This window comes from Phoenix dactylifera, chromosome 8 (genome assembly GCF_009389715.1).
Source record: "Phoenix dactylifera cultivar Barhee BC4 chromosome 8, palm_55x_up_171113_PBpolish2nd_filt_p, whole genome shotgun sequence".
Taxonomy (NCBI): Eukaryota; Viridiplantae; Streptophyta; class Magnoliopsida; order Arecales; family Arecaceae; genus Phoenix; species Phoenix dactylifera.
The window spans coordinates 14,413,749-14,438,206 of record NC_052399.1 but is presented as its reverse complement, the minus strand read 5'-3'; the positions used below and the strand labels follow the sequence as shown (position 1 = coordinate 14,438,206).

Here is a 24,458-nt window from a genome sequence, read left to right as displayed (position 1 = left end):
GATCCAATAGCACCCGTAGAAATGCTTAAGCAACTCAAATAAATCACTCAAAAAGTCGCCAAGTTGGTCTGGTGTAATCTCATCGCTCCCTCTGAATTGGTACCATGAAGTGTGCCATTGAATGAAACGAAGTGCTTGGTGTAAGACACCTGAGTGACTTTTTTTAAGTGATTTTTTGGAGTTGCCGTAGCATTGCTCTCGTACAAGTCTTTCGATGTGAATATGATGGACATGGTGGGATATTGGAGCCAAACTCTTACCAGTAAGTTCAACTCTAGCTTGCTTTCCTCGTCTCAAGATTTGAGTCGGCATAATGTGCTGAAACAAGTCGCCAATAGCCTCCCTATTCCATGACCCGAGAATGCCTTTCATTTCAGCTTTTTCAAAAAGATGAAAAGAAAGAGGATAAGACAAGATTCACTCAAGGATTGCATGGACCCCATCATCTTTCGAGCAAATAAGTGAAACAAAAATATTTTGGATGTAAACAACTGACAATGCTAAACAATTTGATACTAAGTCATGAGAGAATCTGAAGAAATTTACACTGAGAAACGAAACTAATAAAGAAATCATGAAGCAACGCCGCACAGTTGGGAGAAGCATTGTCAATTCTAGTTCATATTCTAGGTGTACAGGGGGAGACGTTTAACCAGTTAGATGTTAGATGGTAGAATAGCAATGGACAAATGCTACATAACAAGACCAGATTGAGACCATGTGTGTGCCTACTTAAATATTTAGGTCCCCGCTTTGTATAAGAGGATACAAGAAACTTAAGCTGTGTGTTAGAGAGGCAGCACTCATATTTATTCATGTTCATTATCTCATTTGATTATCAATTCCTGCTCCTATAAGCCACAAAATGTATCAACATCTACTCTGATAGTGCAACGAAGAAAAACTAACATAAAGTCCCTCATCATATCAGCATGAAATCAACAATTGAGCGCTACAACAGGACAAAGGAGGAGCACCATCAGGTTTTAAATGCAACTTCAGTTGAGGTATGTTCATTTCTTATGCAACATTACTATACAGATGTATAATTTACTAAACTTAAATAAGTTTTGCCATCTCTTCTTGGGTAAAAGTCAACCTTTTTAATGCAAATGTATGGCATTCACAAATTACTGAGTAGGAAAAGAACATCCTTCTTTTTGTAAACATATGCAAATTACCAAGATGCTGCAGAACGTACTCTTAAATTATGTACCTTAACATGCGAATAATTTGTGACACTTGTTTTGCAGCATATATTCCATGTACCAGAGAAGTAGGGGAAAAAAAAGGAAACTGCAAAAGAATAGATCAGGCATATCCCAGTTCAAGTTGAAGTAACATAACTATAAAAGCTTTAAAATGTATAGTAGTACATAGTTGGTAAAAGGTGGATTACCAATAAATGATGGAATATAAATAGAATAAAATGGGTAGGCTCGTTACAAATATATGATTATCGGTGTTAGACATCCGGAAAAGCATAGCATCATAGAAGTGCTGGAGAAAAGTTGGCTGATTAAATTTTTTTGATGACGAGATTCGAAGGTGAATGCATGCCAAACTGACATCAGTAAGGCTAACGAATAAAGTCAGCGGGAAAGGATTTACATATGGTTTATGTTGGCTTACAAATGCACACTGAAGGATTAAGATTCATGTGAAAGTGAATAACCAAATAAGATAACTTTTGATAAAGGTATTTACGATGGAATCGACAGTGGTGCTGAGGGGTAGATGCTATACTGTGGCAGGCCAACAATCAGGGTCAGCTTAAAATCTGTCAACCATAAAATTTTGCTAGGACTGCAGCAGATACTAGTTGTGGCTCGAGCCCGAGTATTTTGAATTGGGTCGAGCTCGAGCCACTTGACTCGGCTCGGCTCGATTGCACCCGTAAAAAAAAAAAAAAACCAATGAACCTTAAGAATTTATGATATTTTCAATAAATACTTTGGGTTGGTGCAACCGGTGATATCAGGTTAAAGATTGAGCTATCTTGGCAATTTACTTTATAGTGGATAGCTAGGGTTGCTGAAGTAAAACTATATATATATATATATATATATAAAGAGTATGGAATTTGAGAAGCACCAAAACAAAATCCTTCTAAGAGTCAATAGTGAGTATGATTCATATATCAATCAGAAATGCAGTGATAAATGTTTGCCATTCTGGTTATTGTTGCAAAAATTTTCATATTCAAGTAGCATACTGAATTCCAAAAGAGATAATGTCCTTTAACTGCTATTTTTCGTTTTCTTTTTTAAAAACAAACGCAATCACAAAGATAGCCTCCAAAACCGTCAAAATGGTTTACAAGTAGACGCATGAACGAGTTTGCTACGCTAGCTAATAAGCTCTGTGGAACGTGTTCAACTAAATGAGCTAAGCTTAACATCATTTAAAGCTTAACTCATAAAACAGCCGAGCCTCAACATTGGGCTTGGAAGTTCGAGCTTGGCTCAAGAACAAGCAAACAGTACAAGCTTGAGTACTGTCATTTTACAATCTGTTCCTGTTGACTGAAAGTTTTATTTCTGGCCCTTGATTTTTCAATGGTCATTTAATGTTTAATCCCTGGCCCTGTGCACTTAAACATAATGGTGTGCTAAATAGTTATAGCTTCATTTCTAGCATGGAATAGTAGCATGTAAAGACCATTCACCCACATCCTACCCCCTAGCTTCAAAATTCATCTCCCAATGAATTGCGGTGGAATAGGATATCATCGTCTTCAAATATGCTCGTGTCAATCACTGCAGTATCATCAGCTTTCATGCATTTGATTGCTTTCTTGTCCTTCTCTCATGATCTTTTGGATTTGAGCCTTCTTTACCACAAGATTTCAACATGATTTCGTAAATATACAGATTTTCTATAGATTCTTGAGCTGTTTTATTCCCTTCAAGAGGGCAAAATTTGATGTAAACCTTCACTCAACTAAGGATAGAAGCGGCCCAATATATTTGGAGGCCTAAGGCCCGTTTTGTCTTTGAGGCCTTCCCTATAGTGGGCCAGCCTAAGGCGAACTCACAGGAAGCCTTTTTCCTTTTCATTTTGTCTTTAAACCCTTTCCTGCGGTGGGCCTTCTTTGGGCCGAGCCTTAGACGACCGCCTCACTCGCCTAAGAGTTGGGCCGGCCTTGCAGTAGAGAGTCAGCTTCTTGTCATCCTCTCTTGCATATTCTTGTTCATGTTTGGTTGGTATCCCACTAAAAATCAAGAGTGATCTTTAGTCTGCTAGCAATACAAAAATAGGTGTTATCTTAATTATTATAAGTATTTTATCCTTCCGAGTTCCATAGTTAACCTAGAAGAATTTGACCGTCACAATGTCACACCACACTTCTTCAAGGTGACCTTTACACTTAAGTTATAAATTATTAAAAAAAAAATCTTGCTCACTTGAACAACAGTGCCATCCAACTAATACATTTACAATAAAGCATAGAATGATCTTGTCACACCTCGAATACAGAGCATAATAGACACCGCATATTCGTATAGCAGACCATACAAGCATGCAAGGTTACAGATCATATCAAAGTAATAATAATTTCTGAAAATTTATTCAATCAAATACTTATCCAAGTAGTTCTTACAATAGTTCCAAAGTGACATAAGTCAACAATTGCTAACTACTAACATAAATCAAGTAAAATATTTTAAGTAGACTGACTAAAACTCCAATGATTGAAAGTATCTTCAAAAGATCTAGCGCACTTCCCCAAGTCCTGAGCAATTATGCATTCAGATATGAAAAATAGAGAAACCATAATGATGAGCTACACTAGCACAGTAAGCAACATAATATCTCAAAGTGGAATCAAAGCATATCAAATAATTAATTGAAAGTACAAAATATTGACTGAAAAATAAATCATTTCTCGAATAATGAATATCTCTTTTTAAAGTATACTATAGTTTTCACAAGAAATACCAGAAACCAAATATCGAGCTATGGTCATGTAACCCAGTGGCATGGATCAGAATGCACAAAGTGCCAAAAACCACTAATTATTAACCACTGGTGGCACGGTGTCTCAAATACCACTATTCTAGTCACCGATGGTGCTGACAGGGCCAGATCAGATCATAGCTGTGCTGAGAATACATACTTATAAAACAGATTTTTTATGACTTATCCGGTCACATTTTTCATATTTCACAATATAGTCCATAATATATTTTAAAATAATCATAACATTAACATGCCTGACCTGTTTAACTAAGTATAAAACAGATATCATAATTATAATTTAATCAACTAATTATTGTTTTACCAAAAATTTTGAAAAATATATTTTGAATCATTAGGTTACTTATATTTTCTCGCTTCAAAAATTTCACTTCAATTAGACAGGTCAGGTGCACCCGTTTTAATATAATTAAAATATTATAAATTTCATCATCATTCTAGAAGTCAAACGAAGTTAAAATTAAACACCATTGGAGAATAGCCTCATGCCCCCAAATCAAGTCGGTCAAATGACAGTGCCCAACTGCCCAGGTCGGCCTGAGCAAGGAGGATTCAATAAGTCCGATGAAAATCGAAAGTGGCCAAATCTAACTAGGGTTGAAGTAATAAGGCAGTCTACCACCCCAGTACCAAGACAGTTTAGAGTCTCCAAACTAGGTCAGCTTAGATCTAAGCAACAAAAAAAGCAGGGCTTACACTAGGATCCTTGTGTCTGTCTAGAGAGACAAAAGAGAGAGGAGAGGGAATCTTGACTCGAGTTCAGTTAGGGCTCTGGATTTTATCCGTCGATAGCATGGGCCATTCAGGATCATCAATATATCTGGTCCACGAGTCAAGTAAAGAAAAATATTTTTCTCTTTTTTTAATTAATTACAATAGGAGAAAATGGGAAGAAAAATAGAAGAAATAAGAAGAAGAAGAATGCCGAGGAAGAAGAGAGGGAAGAGAAGGAAGAGACTGAGGAAGAAGGTCCAACAACAGCCAAGCCTAGGTGGTCGGCAATTGGGCCTGGATGGTTGATGGCTAGCCATCAATAGCAGGCGACGACCGACAAGGAGGAGAAACCGAGAACGTTCTCGGTTTAGCACGAAACAGAGAAAGAAAAATCGGGCTTGGTTTGGCTAAGGAAGGATAGATTAACAGAGGAAAGGGAGCTCACCGGTGTCGATGGAGGTGGTGGATCTCAACCGAAGGTAGCCTATCCGGTAGCTAGCAACGATTACACTCGATACAAGGAAAAAATAGGGCATATGGAGAGGTGGAGTTCGGTTGGGGTAGCACATCGGCCGCCGGAGAAGCATAAGAAATAGGGGATAAAGCTCGGCAGAACTCAAAGATGGTGATGTGTCATGAGGATGATAGTGTTATTTTGATGATTAACAAGCAATAATCAAGAGTATATTACAAGTTAATTCGATACTTCATTTATAAGTCTGTTACTCTCAGTATATTTGTATAAATGCATTTCATTGTTTATTTGGATGAATCTAACCTTGAGTTGCAGCAAAGTGTGGATTGAGTCGACCCCAAGGTTGATTGGGTCGACCCCGGCACATCAAGAAAGCATTTGGCACACTTTTGCAAAAATGGCACAGATGAACAGTAAGTTGGGTCGACCCAAGGAAAGCATGAGTCGACCCAAACCTCAAGCCTCTCAAAGACTTAGGAAAATGGTTCTCTGGAAATACTGAGAGGGTCGACCCAAGATGAAGTTGAGTCGACCCAAGCTTGAGTCGACCCAAACAGTGAGAGGGTCGACCCAAAGACAATGACAGAATACATGACAGAAAAGGTTCTCTGGAAATCCTGAGAGGGTCGACCCAAGTAAAAGTTGAGTCGACCCAACTGAACCTTGAGTCGACCCAAAGAAATGTTGGGTCGACCCAAGTAAAGGAAGGCTGAAATGCAAGGTTCTGTGGTTCTGAGAGGGCCGACCCAAGAAAAGTTTGAGCTGACCCAAATCTGATGAACAGTGGTTTGGGTCGACCCAATTCTTGGGTCGACCCAAGCACGGGCAGAAGTATAACGGCTAGTTGTGCAGAAGTGCTTTTTGGACTCCCAACGGCTATAAACGGCTAGTTTCTTCAATCCAACGGTCAGGAAGGTCTATTTGGAGGTTGGAGAAGTATTTAAGAGGGGGTATTCATCAGAGGAAGTAAGTTTTGAAAAATACATCAAGTGCATTCAAGAGAGAACCCTAGCAAGGCAAGCTTCATCCAAGAGCTTCATTCAAGAGTCAAAAGAAAGTGGTTGAGCAGATTCCAAGAGTCATTAAGAGCTCCTTCCACCCTTGAAGAGTGAAGATCCTTGACAAAGAAGAGAGAAGTCACATCAAGCGATAACTATTCTCTAAACTCTTCTTTGTAGATTATATTGTTATATTTGCTCATCTAGGAGCTTAAATCTTCTTACTTTGTTTATTAAACTACTTGTAAAGGTTGGTTGGTTAGCCCGCAAAACCAACGGAATAGGTTGATTGGTGAACCCGGAAAACCAATTGTAAAGGTTCGTTGGTGAGCCCGTAAAACCAACATAGGTTTGTTGGTGAGCCCGTAAAACCAACATAGGTTTTTGGTGAACCCGGAAAACCAAAGTGTAAAGGTTTTTGGATTGTGAGCCCGGAAAACAATCCAACTGTAATCCGCGGGATTATAGTGAATTCCCAAGGGATCGCTTGGGGAGTGGACGTAGGTGCTAAGGAGAGCACCGAACCACTATACTTCTTGTTGTTTGTATTGTGATTTGTTTAATTCCACTAACTCATCATTTAAAATAAGTAAGATAGTTAAAATTAAGAGAAACCAATTCACCCCCCCCCCCCTCTTGGCTTGTCACCTTGGGCAACATGTCAGTTGCTAGAGGCAAGAGAGGAGAGATGGGGGCTCAGTAGACGATCAATCGAAAAGGTAAGTAGAGATTTATAGAGAAGGCTTCCGAAGAGAAGCTCGATCAAACAGCTAGCGGCCGTTCTACCTCCCCACAGAGTCGGCCATGACTCTACGGCCTTATCTTTCTGAAGAAGACAAAGCAAAAGATCGCTATTGCAATTCTCTGTTCTAATTCTTCCTTCGGCATTAAACTGAAGTCACTTGGGCCTGCCGACTTCAGTCCAATATGGCCAATTCTGGGAATAATCTCACAGATCTTCAATCTCCAGGTCAAGCTTCTTAACTGACTCACTAGATGTGAACTTTCTAGTACATTGATCATTAATATATAACTTATATTGGAGTCAAAGTCCCAGCCCAAATTATGAAGGAAATCTCGATGTTTGCAAGCTGCAAATACTCAACAATGGACTAGTAATATGCACTTCAAGCTAAATTTTATGGATTATCTATTTTTTAATTTATAAACGTTTCGCAAAGCACATGACTCATGGTGCTCCAGGACCACTATAAAACAAAATTTTTGAAAAACATAGCAAATGAAGAAAAAATAAAACCCCAATTCCAAGTTTTCAAACCTCTAATCAACACTAAAAACCCAAAAGTAATTAAGATAAAAAAAACCAAACCCTGAAATATCACCAATTCAGTATGCTTTTGCATGCCGTGTCTGTATATCATCATGATGCTAGCCAAAAGTCATTTTTTTGTTTTAGGTCAAAGGAAAGTGGAATGGAGTATAGGGAGCAAGGAAGTGATAGACAATTTAGGTTGCCAGCCTAAAGATAGGCGCTAGATCCATCAAGGCCTCTAACTAATGCAGATGCAAGATCTAGGAATAGGGATGTCCCAGCCAAAATCAATATCAAGAGCCCATTGACTCGAATACCAAATTTGTTGCTAGTAACGGTAGGGGTCCACCATAGTGCATCATATCCATAACAATTATATATGGACTACGGATGATGGACATGCAGTTGCACCATCAATACATGAGTTCAACGGTACGTATACAACACTTCCAACATATTATCAATGTATGAAAATATTTATGTCCAGCCACAACCATCACCATGAATTATGTTCTTAATTTTTAATATGTACTTAGTTCTAAGCTTCTAACATTAGCTTGCATGATAAACTACTTGAAAAAAACATAAATCCAGCAATGCATGGACACGAATCTGAGAATTGGATTCGAATGTATATCCAAGTGTCTAAAATGGCAAGAGAGAAAAAAAAAGGTCAAACATACGTAGTATATATTATATATTTGACTGAAATATATATCTCCAATATTTTTTGTTTAAATATCAAAAATAAACATTAAAAATATATTGTTCGTTAAGATTCTTTAGTACATGTTTGTCATTCAAACCTCCCAATAACCTATAAGAATATAAGAAAGATAACATTTTATAAAATTATTTCGATATCTACATCCTTTGCCAATCAATGAAAAGAAAGAATGCTCACTTCCAACACAAACATGGAGGGTCAAATTCATTATTGGAAGAGTTCGACTCTTTGTCGAGCCTTAAAAGTTGTAACCATAAAACTTCATAAGTATCCAAATGCCTGGTAAGTATTGACTCAGATACGTTTCCAACACAATTTTCTAGAGCCAGACACAAGTGTCCAACGAACACAAAGCACAAGGATGAAAGATAATTATATATTAGTTATTACTTTTGTTTGAACAATAGCAAAAATCAATTGAAAATGGTTAGCTGTGAAGAGCATTAAATAAAAAAGCACACTTTAGTATGTTATTCATTGATCTTTTGAAGGACATGGAACCTTTCCATGCTGGTACCCAACAAGCATGGTATCATGATAGCCCCTCAACAACACAAGCATAATAGATCTTTAATACATGAAATTTGATTCAGCAATGCAACATATCAAGAATTATCATTTGACAATTGACATGTATGATGTATGCACCTAATTTTAAGAAATGAATACAAGAGAATGTAGTGACCCTTTCCATCGTACAACATTGGTAGCAATGAACCAATCAATCGGTAATTTATTTTGGGTTTAGGATTCATTTACATAAGATCTTTATTTAATGCACCATCGAGTGTTAGCATGGATAGTATCACCTCTCACCTCTTAGACAAGAGATCAAGGGTTCGATTCTAGGGCTGGCAAAATGTGACCTAACTTATCAATTCAACCCATGTTCGACCTGCCATAAGCAAGTTTGGATTTGGGCTAAATAAGTTCGGATCGTAAATAGGCCGACTTGTTTAACATGATCAACATTCGAATTGGGTTCAAGTTTCAGACATCTGACCCATTTAACCCATTTAATATTCTGATCGAGTTAGATCAAGTAAACTGTTTAACCCATCTAGCCCGTTTAAGACCTATTTAGCCTATTTAAAACCTGCTTAACCTATTTCTATTTTGTTTAACCCAGCCTGCTTAACTAGTTTAACCCATTTAAATCGATTTAACCCGTTAAAAAATCCACTTAACTTGTTTAACCCATTCATCCTGACTTGACACATTTGATAAACGAATCATGCAGATCAAATTAGGTTACCTGTTTAATAAATAGATCAAGCTCAAATATGAATTTTTGACTTATTTAATAAATAAGTCGGTTTCGAGATGATGAATTTTTGACCCATCCATATTTGAGACGAGCCATATCCAACCTGATCCGATTGCCACCCTTATTCGATTCTGCGCAGCATTTATGCTCATTGTAGCCCCCATCTATCTAAAAGTCCTAATTCTGCAAGCACAATCTCAATATGCCCACAAGCCTAGTTTCCATCATAGGTGGGATAGGTTGGGATTAGGGATGAAGTGGCACCAAGCCTTAAAATATCTTTATTTAATGCAGCAAGAAACTTTATACGCCCGACTCAGGGAGTATTTGATGGATAGTTACCATTCCATCAGCCAATGAAATATTTTAGATTAGACATTCCACCATCAAATTTTATATTTGTGAATTGATAAATATATTTCACATTTATTGCGTCTCTTTGAAGTATTAGTCAAAAAGAGGGAGTATAAATTTCAGGCATAGCATTTATACATAGTAGAGAAGTAGAATTAGTAGCATTCATTAATTGAAGCAAGTTGATGCTTATGCATATAAAAAAAGCAAAATCTTTCTTATGTATAAAGTAGTCACAAGCATTTTCCTCATTTTCTAATACATCAGCATGCTAAATGGATCAAGCCAATAAAATTGCCAAACCTTTCTAACAAATATGGATGGTTGAATTTAAGAAATGAATGCATGTGTTTATTAAGACACTTATTTATTGGCATATATGATCCAATCTGTCAAGAACGTTCCTACCAGCAAGGACCATTCAGTCATTTCCAAAAAAGGATCATAAATGTCTCAATACTTGATGCAACACATCACATTTACAAAGTCCAAGCTTCTGAACATATGGCTTGATTCATGAGATTGAACTTGTCCCTACCTAAATAATCATATATAGATGGACTTAAGTCATTGAAATCAAATGACAATACTTATGTCAATAAGTTGTAAAATCATTATTGATGATTTGAAATATGGCTCTAATTCAATTGTATTATGCAATACTCCACATACTAACATATGATAGCTAAAATTTAACAAAGAAAGTAGAAGAACAGCAAATAACATCACATCTAAATTAACTTCTCCAAGAATTTCAGCCTCGACACCGGATACCATACTAGTAGCTTGCCGCGGTATATGTGAGTTCATTGCAATACATCCCTATATTGGCACATGATACATTTTTGGAGGCGAGATAGCAGTTGTGCTATGTGTCAGGACACTACCAATATCAAAATGTATTGGTCTATAGAAAAGAGCTATTAATTTGTTGTTAACAAATGATTATTAGATTCAAATATATAAGCATGCAAGGACACGAGACTTTTGACCAGTAAAGAAATATAAATGATGCATAATAATAGACATATAGAATATTCAAAAGATGGAGAAAGCATCTCATCATAAAACATCATCTGGCTCTAGACGCAACGACAGACAACATGCGACGGCTAGGGTTTGCTAGGGCAAAGATTGAGATCGATGCCCTAAAACCCCTGCAGCCCGAAATCTACCTTCAGGGCGCCATGGAGAAGATATGGTAGGATTTCACTTATGAAAACCTGCCTGGGCTTTGCTACTCCTGCGGCTGCATCGGCCACGGCAAGGGTAGGTGCGAAACCCCACCCAAGATACCGGCCGAGGGGAAGATCGGAAGCGTGGAAGCCATGGTGGAGGAAGGCCCACTGGGGCCGGCAGCGGCAGGCCCCGACCAAGACCTGTAGCCGGCCTTTGGCCCCTGGATGACAATCAATCGGATCTGGACACCGAGGCCGGCGGGCATGGTGACGGGGAAGAACAAGACTGCCGAGGTGGAGATTGAGTCAACCCGAGGTGCACCAGTCGACAACCGGGGGCCCAACTCACCAAGGTTCAGCTTGAGAGTGGGTGAGCAGGCGGCGGAGCTACGCGAATAGAGGAAGGCCACAAAGATCGCTTGGGGGAAAGCGCCGGCGGTGGCTAACAATGGCAGCGACTCGGGCATCCCAGGTGAGGTAAGCTACTTTGACCCGGTGTTCAATTCTGAATCGGGGCCGATCCAACTCGGCGAGAAGGATGATGGGCCTTCGGAAGCCCCAACGAGCCCAATTAAGGCATCCCAGATCTCCTTAAACCAGGGTGAGGCCTCCAGCAAGCCTGGGCCATCCAAACGAGACCGAAGCCCACTGAGAGCTCGAGGGAAGAATGGGCTTACGGGCTCGAAGGACCGGAGGGAACCCGAAAGTGGGGTCACGAGCTCGTTGGACAGTGGCTCTTCATCCGAGACCCAAATGGTGGAGGCGGTCCGAGCTGTCTCCGTCATAGGCCACAGCCGTCCCCAGTGAGTACCCAGTTGCCGGGAGCTCCCTCTTCTCCCCCTTCCTCACTGCCAGAGATCGAGAGCCAGCTAACCGTGACACGGGGCCATGAGAAACCGATGCGCTCCAATGTCACAGCTGCTGAAGATGGGGAACCGGCGGTTAGTGGTTGCAAGCCAAGGGATGCAACCCCCATTGTGAGTGCAGCTAAGGCGGGCGGCAGGCCAGGCCGAGCTCGACGTGGGACTGAGGTCGTGGCAGCGGAGGAACGGGGACAAGTGCCAGGTGCCAGAGATCCGGCCGGACAGGAATCAGGTGCCCCAACAGGTCTATTGCGGCGACATTAGAGAGCCCAAATGAGGAAAGAAGGGGGGCGGCAGAACCCTAGGTAGAATGGGGGGCGGCTATCTGGAGAGGGTTCACGGGCGGGCTTGCAGGAAGGGGGCAAGGTGACTCTCAGACCGGGAAGGGAAGAGGATGGGGTGCCATGCCGAATTCCCATCGCTGAGGCCCATGAACGCATGGTGGCCAAACTGAAACAGGCTATCCAAGACTGGGAAGATGATTCAAGTTCAGGGGTATCCAAGCCAGGGGAGGGCGGTAGCTTCCTCTCAACTCCACAGATATAAAGATTTTATTATGGAATTGCCGGGGTGCAGGAAACCATCCTTCAACCCGGTTTTTCGGAGATTAGTTCACCTGCACGATCCATCTATCTGTGTGCTCTTGGAAACCAGACTTTTAGGAAGGAGCTTACAACAAGCAAGAAGGAGGCTGCCCCGATCATGGGGATTCTATGTAATCGAATCTTGGGGGTTGTCTGGTGGTATTATTGTTATATGAAGTTGGACAATTACAAAATTGATGTTTTCAATGAATGCAATCAGAATATGGTGATGGTTATATCCGATGATAGTGGGCAGCCATGGGTCCTTTCAGCTGTCTATGCAAGTACAAACTTCCGAGAGAGGAGATGGTTGTGGGATGAGGTGAGTTGTCTGATCCAACAAGGATACCCTACAGTTGTGGCCGATGACTTTAACTGCGTAGACAGCCCCCTAAAAAAGAGGGGTTAAACCATTTACTCACAAGCTGGAAGTGAGGAAGTTTCAGGACTTTATATTGAGAAACGGACTGGTGGACTTGGGATTTTCGGGGTAATGTTTCGATATGGGTCCAATATCGAGGCAACAATAGACTGGGCCAAGCTAGGGTATGGGAGCAGATTGACCGGGTCATACCATACTAGGGTTTATATGGTGCAACAATAGACTGGGTCAAGCTAGGGTATGGGAGCGAATTGATCGGATCTTTGCTACAGTGGGATGGGTTCAGAATTGGATTCAAGATTAGCCATCTACCACGTATTGCGTCGGATCATTGCCCTATGCTAGTATGTACCTCCCCCTCTATTCAGATTAGTGGCCCATTTCATTTTGAGAAGTTTTGGCTGTCTTACCCTCGTCCTTGGAAGGTGGTGAGGGAGGCTTGGCAGGTGCCGGTGCGAAGGGATGCCATGTATCGGGTCACCCGCAAGATAGAGATACCAAACAACGGCTGAGGAAATGGAACAGGGTTGAGGTGGGGGACATTTTCAGGAAGATTGAAGCGACTGAAGTATCTATTGAAGCCATTCAGGTTAGAGAGAACCTGAGAGGGGGCTTGACTGACGATGAGCAGGGAAAACTTCAGGCCCAGCTTGCCATGCATCATCCCCTTCTGCGGCAATAGGAGACCTTGTGGAGACAAAAGCCGAAAATTCAGTGGATCTTAGAGGGTGACCACAATACAAGATTTTTTCACCAAGCCACCATCATCCGCAGGCAGAGGAATAGAGTCCACAACATCAGGGAGAGCAGTAGCCAGATGACCGATGATCCAAGATTGATTAGGGGAATTTTGGAGGGTTTTTTAAGATCGAGGTGGATAGAGCAGACTTGCGACAGGGGGCCACCCACCCAGCCTACCCCAGTTAGGAGAATCACTGATGTGGAGAATATGGAGCTGATCAGGCCAGTATCAGTAGCAGAGATTCAGGAGAACCTTTGGTCCCTAGCTGAGAACAAGGCTCCAGGCCTGAATGGATTCTCCCCCATCTTCTTCAGGAGGTATTGGCACATAGTTAGGTCGAATGTGACCAAGGCCATCCTACAGTGCTTCAGGTTGGCCAGGATACCTAGTGAGTGGAAACGAACTTTCATCACCCTAATTCCAAAGAGGTAGAATGCCACTGAGCTTAGTCATTACCAACCAATTAGCCTGTGCACCACCCTCTATAAGATAGTTGCTAAGATTCTAGTGAGGAGAGTTAGAGGGGTACTGGCTGAACTAATTAGCCCTGAGCAGGATGCTTTCATTGGGGCGCAGAGCATTTCTGATAATGTATTGATAGCTCAGGAGTTTATATGTGATCTCAGGCGTGCTCCAGGTAGACGGGGTCTGATAGGTATCAAGTTGGATATGGAGAGAGCATATGATAGAATGATTGACAGTTCCTGACACAGTCCTTAGAGCTCTTTGACTTTTATCAGCAGTGGATTAGATGGGTGTTGAGCTGTATCCTGGCACCTTCCTTTTCCATTTTAGTGAATGGCATGCCCACGCACTTCTTCGAGTCTTCAGTGCGCCTGCAGCAAGGCTGCTTGCTATCGCTCCTGTTGTTCATCCTCGGCTCGGACGCCCTATCCAGAGCTCTATGCAGTGCCTCTGAGGCCCGGGTGGTGAAGCCCTGCCGGCCAATGATAGGTACATTCTAGATTTCTCATTTATTGTTTGCTGGTGATTGTCTACTGATGGCGAGGGCGAGTACAAGGTCGACACAGGCACTTTGCAGGGTCATTGAGGAGTATTGCAGGGCATTTGGTCAGTGGGTGAACCTGGCCAAATCGGCAATATGCTTCAGTTCGAAGATTGAGCAGTAGGCGAAAGATGCCATCTCAGCGATCTTAGGGATTGGCGAGTATGAGGGAACCTTGCGATATCTCGAGGTTCCCATCACTGGCCGGCGGTTGCGCAGAGAAGACTGTATGGAGGTAGAGTTGAGCTTCAGTGGTTGGAGGGGTGGCAAGCGAGCACTTTGTCCATGATGGGCCAGGTCACCCTAGTCAGGTCTGTACTGAGCTCCATACCTATATACCTGCTCTCAAATACTATGGTTCCCATTACCATGCTGAGGTCATTGGAGCAATTGATACAGAGCTTTGTTTGGGGTGGGCGAGCTCGGGAAGGAGGCACCCACTTGCTCGTGTCGGAGGTTCTTTGTCAGCCGACGAGCAGTGAAGGACCGAGTATACACTCCCTCGTTACCAGGCTGGAGACACCGGCGACCAAGCATGTGGCCAAATACCTTTTGGTGCCAGATGGACTGTGGAGCTGATTGATGAGAGCCAAGTATGGGGAGCAGGTCGACAAAGATGTATTCAGACCTGGACGACAATGTTCCTACATCTAGAGGGAGATGTGTGCGCGGGCCCCACTTGTGATCCCATGGATCCATCGGGCAATTGGGGACGGTCGTTGCATTGATGTAGTGGAGGATAGATGGCTCACAGGATTGTCGTTAGCCAGATGACCTACCTTCTTTGACCTAGTAGCACTGGCTAGGAGCAAAGTGAGTGATCTCCTCACTCCAAGGGAGAGCAGATGAGATGCTGACCAGATTCACAGCATCTTCGATGATGCTCTAGCAGAGAGAGTGCTGGCTACATCACTACCAGCCGTGGGGACGGCAAGCAAGAGGATTTGGAGCATGTCAGGGAGGGCTAGAGTCACAGCTAGTGAACTTCAGGCTCTAATGGACTCGAGGCCTGCTCGCAGTGTGGAGAGGCGTTGGATCTGGCGGCTACGGATCCACCCATGGGTGGCCCTTTTTCTGTGGAGAGTGGTTTGGGGCATCCTACCGACCAGAGAGATCCTGGCTAGGAGAAAAGTTTGGATCTCCACTGATTGTGAGAGTTGCCCGGGAGAGGAGACCATCAGCCATGTACTGTTCACATGTCCGCGGGCGCTGCAGGTTTGGAGCCTTGTCCTGACCCACCGACACACCTTCACTTCCACAAAGACATTCCTGAGACAGTTGAGGGATTCAGGGCGGAGACCTGGATGGGCACAAAGGGCAGTTGTATTGGCTTACGTGGCATACCACATATGGTTGGACAGAAATACAAGAATATTCGAGGGCAGAAAATTCTATCCGAGGTCAGTGGTGAATAGAGCATTTGGACATGCAGCTGAGCTAGCGAGTGTAGCTGCTGAGACTTCACCTAGGGAGGACAGGAACGTCTGGAGCCCCCATTTGGCTCTTGCAACGACCAGGCATGCGACGGTACCTATGGTATCCTGTAAGCCTCCACCCTCTAGCTTCCTCAAGGTGAACTTTGACGTTAGCATTTCAGTAAGTGGCAGTAGGTATGACGTGGGCTTTGTTATCAGAGATCACGACCTCCGGATGATTGCGGCAGGGAGGCAGCGCATATTTGACGAGTCGATCCCAGTAGTAGAGCTGCCCACGGCGTGGGAGGGCCTCGTTCATGCTAGAGTGCACCTAGAAGCTCGACGGATACTTTTGGAGAGCAATTCGGCTGTACTGATTGACTGGATCAGGAGTAGATGCACAAGGCCAAATCTACATCCTTTTGCCCATGATATATGCCACCTTTTGGAGGGGCTCGACTCTTTTGGGGTCACACATGTATTTCAAGAGATGAACAATGCGGCTGACTGGGTCGCCTCCTTTACAACGCATCACACTGAAGATTTTGTATGGGAGGGCACTACCCCCATTCCGCAGAGCCTAGCCCGCATTTTGTACTGTTTGCTCGAGGCATACTCGATAGTGAGACGCCGGTTTACCAAAAAAATAAAAAAAAAATAATACATCAACTCTAATTTATACTCCAAAACATTAATAAATTCATTGGAGATTTTCTTCAAAGAATTATGCATTGTTCATACCACATTTGTATGCTGGCTTGAAGGAATATTTCTTGTAAATTTTAGCTTTTGCTCTTTTTCTACATTGTTACTTACCATTATCTAAAAAGATATCGTAAGAACTAAATTATGTTCTTTGTTCTTACTAGTTTTTGCAATGGGAGGCAGCAAGCTTGAGGCAACAATTGCAGAACTTACAAGAAAATCACCGGTACCATCTCTTAACCTGGTTTACCTCTAAAGATTGTTCGTACGCCCAACTAGCCATTGGAAATATTCCATTATATGTTATACCACAAAGAAGATTTAACTAAATAACCATATATTTTTGTCGTAAAAAAGGTTTGCGTTATTCAACATGTCTAAAAATTTCAAGCCCGTTCACATATAACAAATCCCCTCATGGTAACATTTTACGAATATTCACTTATTTACCAGGAATCTAGAGTGTCAAGATCACCATAAGAAAAATAATATATAAACTAGCAAAAACATCAAATTTCTACAATTGATTAGAAATGAACTATAAAATCATTAGTTCCCTAGCTGCCCATATCCTGAAAGTAAAACGTATTTCTTAAGATTAATCATATAAACTAGGATTTTGCAGTTTACCTTATTGCAATGCATTGACCAAATCATTAATGATGCCATTTGACAAAAGAGCAGGTTACAGAACTTCTAATAGTCTGTCAATAATTAGACAACATAAAACTAACACCAGTGCATCTAAAGACTTGGTCTCTCAATTTAATACCTGGTCAGGCTTAAGCACAAAAAATGTCAAATTTTAATAGGCTCGACCCAAAGCCCGACTAAAAATAAATATAGTTTAAGCTCAAGGCCCGACCCATGATCATCTCTAGTCATGGGTTAATCCGACCCAATTATAGCATTAATCACAAGCTTCGCACCACATTTTTAAGTCTCGATATTGGACCCCATATCGAAACGTTACCGTTATGGTTAGATCAGAATGGTACGTCCATGCATCAACACATTATATGATATTGGAGTTAGCACAAAATTGTAGCACGTAACGGTATAGGAGCATATCGAGTATTTGTATTGTACTAATATTGTTAGAAAATTCATAATATACGCCCCACACCAACCAGTGTTAGTCAATACTCAAAATCGTTGCAGAGTGGGAAGGATGGGGGAAGCGACAAGAAATCAAAGTGAGAGAGAGAGGGGATGATGAAAAGACTGCTAAGGCAATGCAGGATGGCCATGAAAGAGATGGGAGTAAGAGAAGCATGATACAATAAAGAAGAACTAAGAAATCAAAGCTTGAGAGTTTTGTATATTTTAATATCTTGTGGCCAGTGGCTAGCCATTGGACTAGAACAAATTTAGTAGTTTTGATGGTTTTTAAACAACTAAAATGGGGAAATCCCAATCCTACCATGAAACTGACCTATACATGCTAATAGGTGACAAGACATGTAAACATGTATGGGTCAAACAAAGATTCACCATACAAGTGAATACTACCTCGTATTGGACCTGTACTGTATCATATTATATCTATATCGAACTGATATTTAGTACTGAAAGCGTATCGAGTATCAGTACACCGGATCAACCCCCATACTGTGTTTACCAACATCGTACCAACAAGGTACCAATATATGCTCTGATACTAATATTGCAGATCTTGCTGTCAAACATGTTTTAGAACAATAGCATCATTTATTATCTTAGCCACGAAACCATTAAACTTCTACCTTAGCTCATAAAAAAAAAAACAAAATAAGTGCCTAGACTATGCATAATTATAGTTACTATAAACATAAACTAACTAGTCCTGCGGCCATACAAGTAAATCAGGTTTTTATAATTTTTCATAATAGATCTTTAGCCTACATTTGCTCAATGCCATCAAACTAGCTCTTACACTATTCTGAAAGCCATTTGAAAGTCCACAAAAAAAAGAATAAATCATACTGGTGAACAAGGGCGCAACAATGTAGATTATTACACTATTAAATAAATTGAAGATATAGCATATTCAAAATTTTAATCAATGGTTGCAGGCAAATGATGGGAGAAGAATTGTCACGCTTAAGTGTCAAAGATCTACAAAATCTAGAGAACCAGCTTGAAATGAGTCTACGTTCTGTCCGAAAGAAAAAGGTTTTAAGAACTTTTCCCTCACAAAATGTTGTTCATAAATTCTTATCCACCTATTCTCTATTTGATGTGTTTCTTTTCTCTGTTGTAGGAACAAATTCTGACCAATGAAATTCAAGAATTGAACCGAAAGGTTTATTAATGAATAATAGTTATTAAATTATTTTTTAATGTTAACAAGTGCCTAAATTTCCAGAATTTGTTCCAGGGTCACCTCATTCACAATGAAAACATTGAACTCTACAAGCAGGTAAACCTCACATATCAAGAAAACATGGAGTTACGTGAGAAGGTATTGAGTTTGAGACACAAGATATCTACTTTGCTCTATAATCCAAACTCCAAAGTAGAGCACTCATGAAGCTTATAATCTCCATGTTTCCACAGCCACATGCTTCGCATATGCCATGCTCTATATAAAATATGTATCGATTTGGTATAAAATTAGATTAATGCAATCACAAGATTTTTAGTGCTAGACTATGTTGGTTTGGTCACCATGCCGAGCCAACATCAACGCTAGCACTACATGAAAACAAGACCCATTGAATCCTTTTTTAATACTTTTGCTTTGACATGTTTAGAAAAGGAGTTTTTGATTTTTAAGTCCTTTCTTAATATATTTTTTTGTTCTGGCACATGACATGTGGATCAACACAGCATGTAATATGCTAGCCACTAGCCAGCACGCCCCAGACCAATGACATTTAAGATCCTGTTCAATCCTTGAAAAAAAAAAAAGATTATTATTATAACATGCTATGCATGGAATTTGCATTGCAGGTGTGTGCAACAAATGAGTTAATTGGAGGAGCTAGTAAGGATACAATTATTCCATATGGTCTTACTCTGACTGAGAACTCAAATGTATCGATTCATCTCGAGTTATGCCAACCTCAACAGCAAACGGATGGGACACAAGCAAGGGCTCTGAAGCTAGGGTAATTATTTTGAAATATCAAACCTTTACATATTTTCAATATTTATTACTTTGATTTGAACATAATCAATGCTTGCAACAGATTTCAAATGCATTAAGAAGATGACAGTGATCAGTATGCATCATCTTTAGAGACCATCGACCTAGTTGCCAAGGCTTCTATGGCTTGTTATCAGCAATAACATCAATGTATGAGCAAGAGAGAACAATATTCAGCAATCGCTTATATGTGGTGTGACATGATCCAAGGAACTGTTACTTTGTAAAGCAAACTTCCAACTAGGACGAATAATAATATGACCGGTATGTCGGTTTGAGAACATTACTTGCATATGTGGAGACATGTCTTCTCATAGTATCTGAATAGTTGCTGATGACAGCTACACGAAACTCACCTACTAAATTAAAGTTACAAGGGGTTAACAGCAACTGAAGTGGAAAAAAACTGCACAAAGCATGACTCACTATCTTCTGACTACTGCTCAGTAACTAGCAGCAAGAGGTATATAAAAATGTGGCAGATTTGTTCCCCAAAAACTACTGTAGAATGGTAATGACAGCATGTAGCTTAAGCTAGCTTACTAAACTAGAATGAAGCAACTATTTTGAGTTTTACATAGGAACACTGCAACACTATAAATTGTGTGCAAGCACAACTGGACAAGGGAAGTTTGCCTACAAAGAAATAACAAAGAGGCAAGGCAGATCCCATTCTACTAACTATATAATGGATAAAAAATACAGACCTGATCTTTCAAGCAACATGAAAGCGTCAGTAACATGCATTCAGATCCATTCAGCCACACCTATATCCATCATAATTCTCTTTAGAAATGTAAAGGAAAAGCAATAAAAATGTGCAACCAAAATTCACTTTTACAAAGACAAATTTAAGAACTGATAGACTATTTGATTCATGAGCAAAGATAGGACATACTTTAAACTGAAACCTCCTTCTTGCAGGTATTTGTCTTAAAAAGACATGGTCTTCCATATACACATAGTTCACATAGATGCAAGAGATATAATCGAAAGCAGTAAACAGATACACATTCCTTCTATGGGCAGTTCTCTTTATTTGTAAACAGTTGCTGTCGCCTCCATAAATGGCTGAAAGAGTATGCTGAATAATATATTGACTATAGGATTAAACAGTGACTGAATCAAGATACAAAATCATGAATATTAACTGCAAACTCAGACTATAGAGAAGACAAAAGCTATAACATATCAAATGAGGAGAGAATTCCTATATTTTTAAAAGTAGCAGGCTTGAGGCAATGAAATATTTAAAAAAAAAAATCTTGATCTACTTCTAGATCTGAAAGTACTTGATCTTCTTGCCTCAAGGTTTATGGAAGTCTCATAACTCCAGTACTGAATGAGGATAAAAAATCAAAAGGAAATGCCAACAGCAGATTCAAATCGAGGTGCAATGACATCTTTAGAATGTGGTAGCCCAAGGAAGAAGTCTTTGCACCATGTTGAACAGTTGAGAACCCTATATTCCCAAAGGTGACAATCATAACTTGAAGAGTTCAAGGTGAAAACCAAGTCTTCTACGTGCTAGTAAGGATGATTAAACAGAATAGATTCCTAATGATAAAATAATGTCTTCTCTTTTTTCATCAAGAAGTATAAAGATCTCATGATATGCAAAGTCATTCCAATGAAAGCAACACATGAGAAAGATTGAGGTTGCCAAACATTAATGTTGATCTTAGCCACGATGTCATGAACCAATTCTTTTACTCCTTTAAACATAAAGAATGAAGGATCATTCTTAAATCATTTAAAGAATATGCTACTGAAAATGCCTTAAGGACAACAATTTAGATTCAAGAAACCTTTTTTCGATAGAAGGACCTGTAGGCAATGAGCTACACAATGGAGGTAGCCCTCTCCAAAATACTCCTACCCCCAAAACACTTAGGATGGCAACAAGCCGGGTATGAGTTGGGTAGGCCATTACCCATACCCACCCTGCACTTGCCTCGGGGCAAGGTGAGGCAGGACTAGGTGAGTAGAGTGAGACGAGAGTGGGTTGGATAGATCGGATCAGGTAAAACTACAAAAATCATTTTTTTTTGCCTCGGGAAGGGGATTTGTGAACAGTTATACATATCCGGGTGGGGTTTATCATTGTCCATACCCATCCTAGATCCTAGTATCCGATGGGACAAAGTAAATTGCTGCCCCATACAAAACCCTGATGAAGGCAATATTCTATCCCAAGTTACTTGATCCAACGGCCAAGAATACTACCAACTTGATAAGCTAGGCAAGCACATTCAGATTCAAGAAAATTTGGAAGCAGGGACTATCACTAAAAAGATTCAAACCACATCTAGTATGATTTAGGAAAGAAAAAGTATTTTTTTTACTTTTTTCCAAGAAAATCAAAGGTGAGTTATTTTCATTTTGCAAAGTCTAGCATATGATGCATCCAAGATTCTTAGATCAAAAGGTTCAGAATAATATATATATATATATATATATATATATATATATATATATATATATGTATATATATACGCACACACGCACGCACATATATATACAAAATTGAATGGTTCAAATTTTATATATACCACCAACATACAGAGGCTTTTCTGGAAAATAAACACCCTCTTAAATTCATTGAAAGCATCTTTGTTGGGATCTATAAACATCAACTCTATGACTTTAGTCAAAATCAAAGGTTTGCAAGCTAAAAAGTGACCATAAGTTTAAGGTATAGCTTATGAATAAAGTGGCCCAAATTTAGGTTTATTCTCATTAGGCATATGTTATTTTTAAACTCTTATTATTTTAAAATCCTTTTAGTAGATTGACAGTTCTTATGAAGGAGCATTTAGGTTTCACTAATATATGAAGACAGAATATGCAGTTATACTTTGTACTGCACCGAACATTCATTACTAGAATTCTATTTGCAGAAACCATCATAAGAAGTCAAACATTTATCAGAAAGCATATTGCTTCAAACACAATATAAGGCAACTCCATTTGATGGATGTTGGGAAACGATGGCTGCATCATCAACAAAAAGCAAGAGAAAATGAAAACTTGGTATAAAGCAACCAGGGGAGCCCCAAATATCAAGCTGCATATTTTGTGTTCCAAGCTAGTAATGCAACCTCAGCAACTATCCTATGGATTGTATTGAATAACTTGCAACATTTGCGTCAAAGCTGAGAATCTAAACATGCAGATACATACATACATACTTACATACTACGGATTGTATCGAATAACATGCAACATTTGCGTCTAATCTGAGAATCTAGACATGCATACACACATTAGTATGCCATTAGATATCATTATAAAAATTGGTCAACATAGATATGGATTCTTGCATAAATTAAGATCCGACATGATATATCACTTCAGATGCATGAAATCCTATTAGTGACATCTGCATCCACTAAACTGGAGACCACCTGTTATGAAAAATGTAGCGACTTCAATCTTAAGAGTGTGGAACTTATAGAACAAGAACCAAAAAAAAGAGGGTACCCTGATGCTATCAGGAAATACTCAAACCTCAGATAGGGGAACTCAAACATTCTGCAAATGCATGTAACAACCACAAGAGATAAATGCTACTGAAGTAAACACAAAAGAAAAATGCAGAAGTTTCTCTCAGCCATGAAAGAGGCACTCCTTTATTCATCCACTGGAGTGATAAGAACACATGTCCGGCAGTTAACAACCGAAAAAAACATTTCCTCTATCACATCTCCAAAGGTGAGGCAGCCTTGAAGCATGTGCAGGGAAGCACCAATGACCAAAGACAAGTAAATCATCAAGAGTATCAAATTAACAACAGCCTAGAATTATACTGGCACATCTTGAACTGACAAAAAACGCCTATCATGCATGCAGGATCTTTATTCTTTATACGTCATGGAACTTTCAATTAAACTGCTACAAATCTTGTGACGCGTTTAGCAGTTCTAAGAGTAAAATTGTCGCACGGAGACTAAGAGCTAAAAACAACAAACATTGTACAATATCAAGGCATATCAGATTTCCTTTCTTTTGCTACCAGATCCAGTTAACTCTGTCGTCATCTTATCAGGCCGGTCTTATTTTAAAGATATGACAAAACTTTAGCCAAATCTTTTTATTTTTTATTTATTTTTCCCTTTCTACAGTACTAAGCCATGACGAAAGAGAAACGCATTATAGATTCGAGATTAAGGATTCAAGAAAAATAGGGTTCTAGGGTTCTCAAAGGAAAGACCTTTCTCAACCTCAAAACCCGCACGTCCCAAACCACCTGCACGCAACTGTCTCTCTCTCTTTCCTGTGACATTTTCTTTTCGCCTTCCGTCCCTTCGCTTCTTTATCCATCAACCGTTCGGTGCTCGAGAGCGAGATATACGAACGTACGGGTGCACGTTGGAGTCGTCTGTACCCGTTCGACGTTTCTTGGAGTCGAGCTCCGCCAGCGAACCCCGACGGGAGGCGGAGATCGGCGGAGTCCGAGGAGGAGAGATTTCCAGACGACGGGGACGAAAGATCCAGAGAAACCTTCAATTCTTTAAAGCGAGCCGTTTGGGGGTAAGCGTACGTCCCACGCACAGATAAAGGCAGCAATATATTACTGACTTTAAATAGGGGCGATTGGGGATCCGAGACCACTTCCTCAAAGAAGCGCGGAAAGAGCCCACAGGGAGGGTATCATAGCAGCG

The 24,458-nt window shown here is 40.4% G+C and overlaps 1 protein-coding gene and 1 long non-coding RNA gene across 2 annotated transcripts in view; one reads left to right on the top strand and one right to left on the bottom strand.

Annotated features, from left to right (window-relative positions):
- Positions 1 to 19,941, top strand: part of LOC103696534 (MADS-box transcription factor 23-like) — a 25,641-nt gene extending 5,700 nt beyond the window's left edge. The window contains exons 3-9 of the mRNA XM_026800934.2: positions 932 to 1,007; positions 16,829 to 16,890; positions 18,719 to 18,818; positions 18,907 to 18,948; positions 19,024 to 19,107; positions 19,599 to 19,756; positions 19,838 to 19,941. Of these exons, the coding sequence (XP_026656735.1) occupies positions 932 to 1,007; positions 16,829 to 16,890; positions 18,719 to 18,818; positions 18,907 to 18,948; positions 19,024 to 19,107; positions 19,599 to 19,756; positions 19,838 to 19,853 (538 nt within the window). The 3' untranslated portion in view covers positions 19,854 to 19,941. The remainder of the gene's footprint in view (positions 1 to 931; positions 1,008 to 16,828; positions 16,891 to 18,718; positions 18,819 to 18,906; positions 18,949 to 19,023; positions 19,108 to 19,598; positions 19,757 to 19,837) is intronic.
- Positions 19,814 to 24,458, bottom strand: LOC103696530. The gene is made up of 3 exons (XR_602420.4): positions 24,008 to 24,458; positions 20,502 to 20,561; positions 19,814 to 20,153 (listed from the first exon to the last, which is right to left on the bottom strand). It is a non-coding gene; the product is annotated as an uncharacterized LOC103696530 (long non-coding RNA).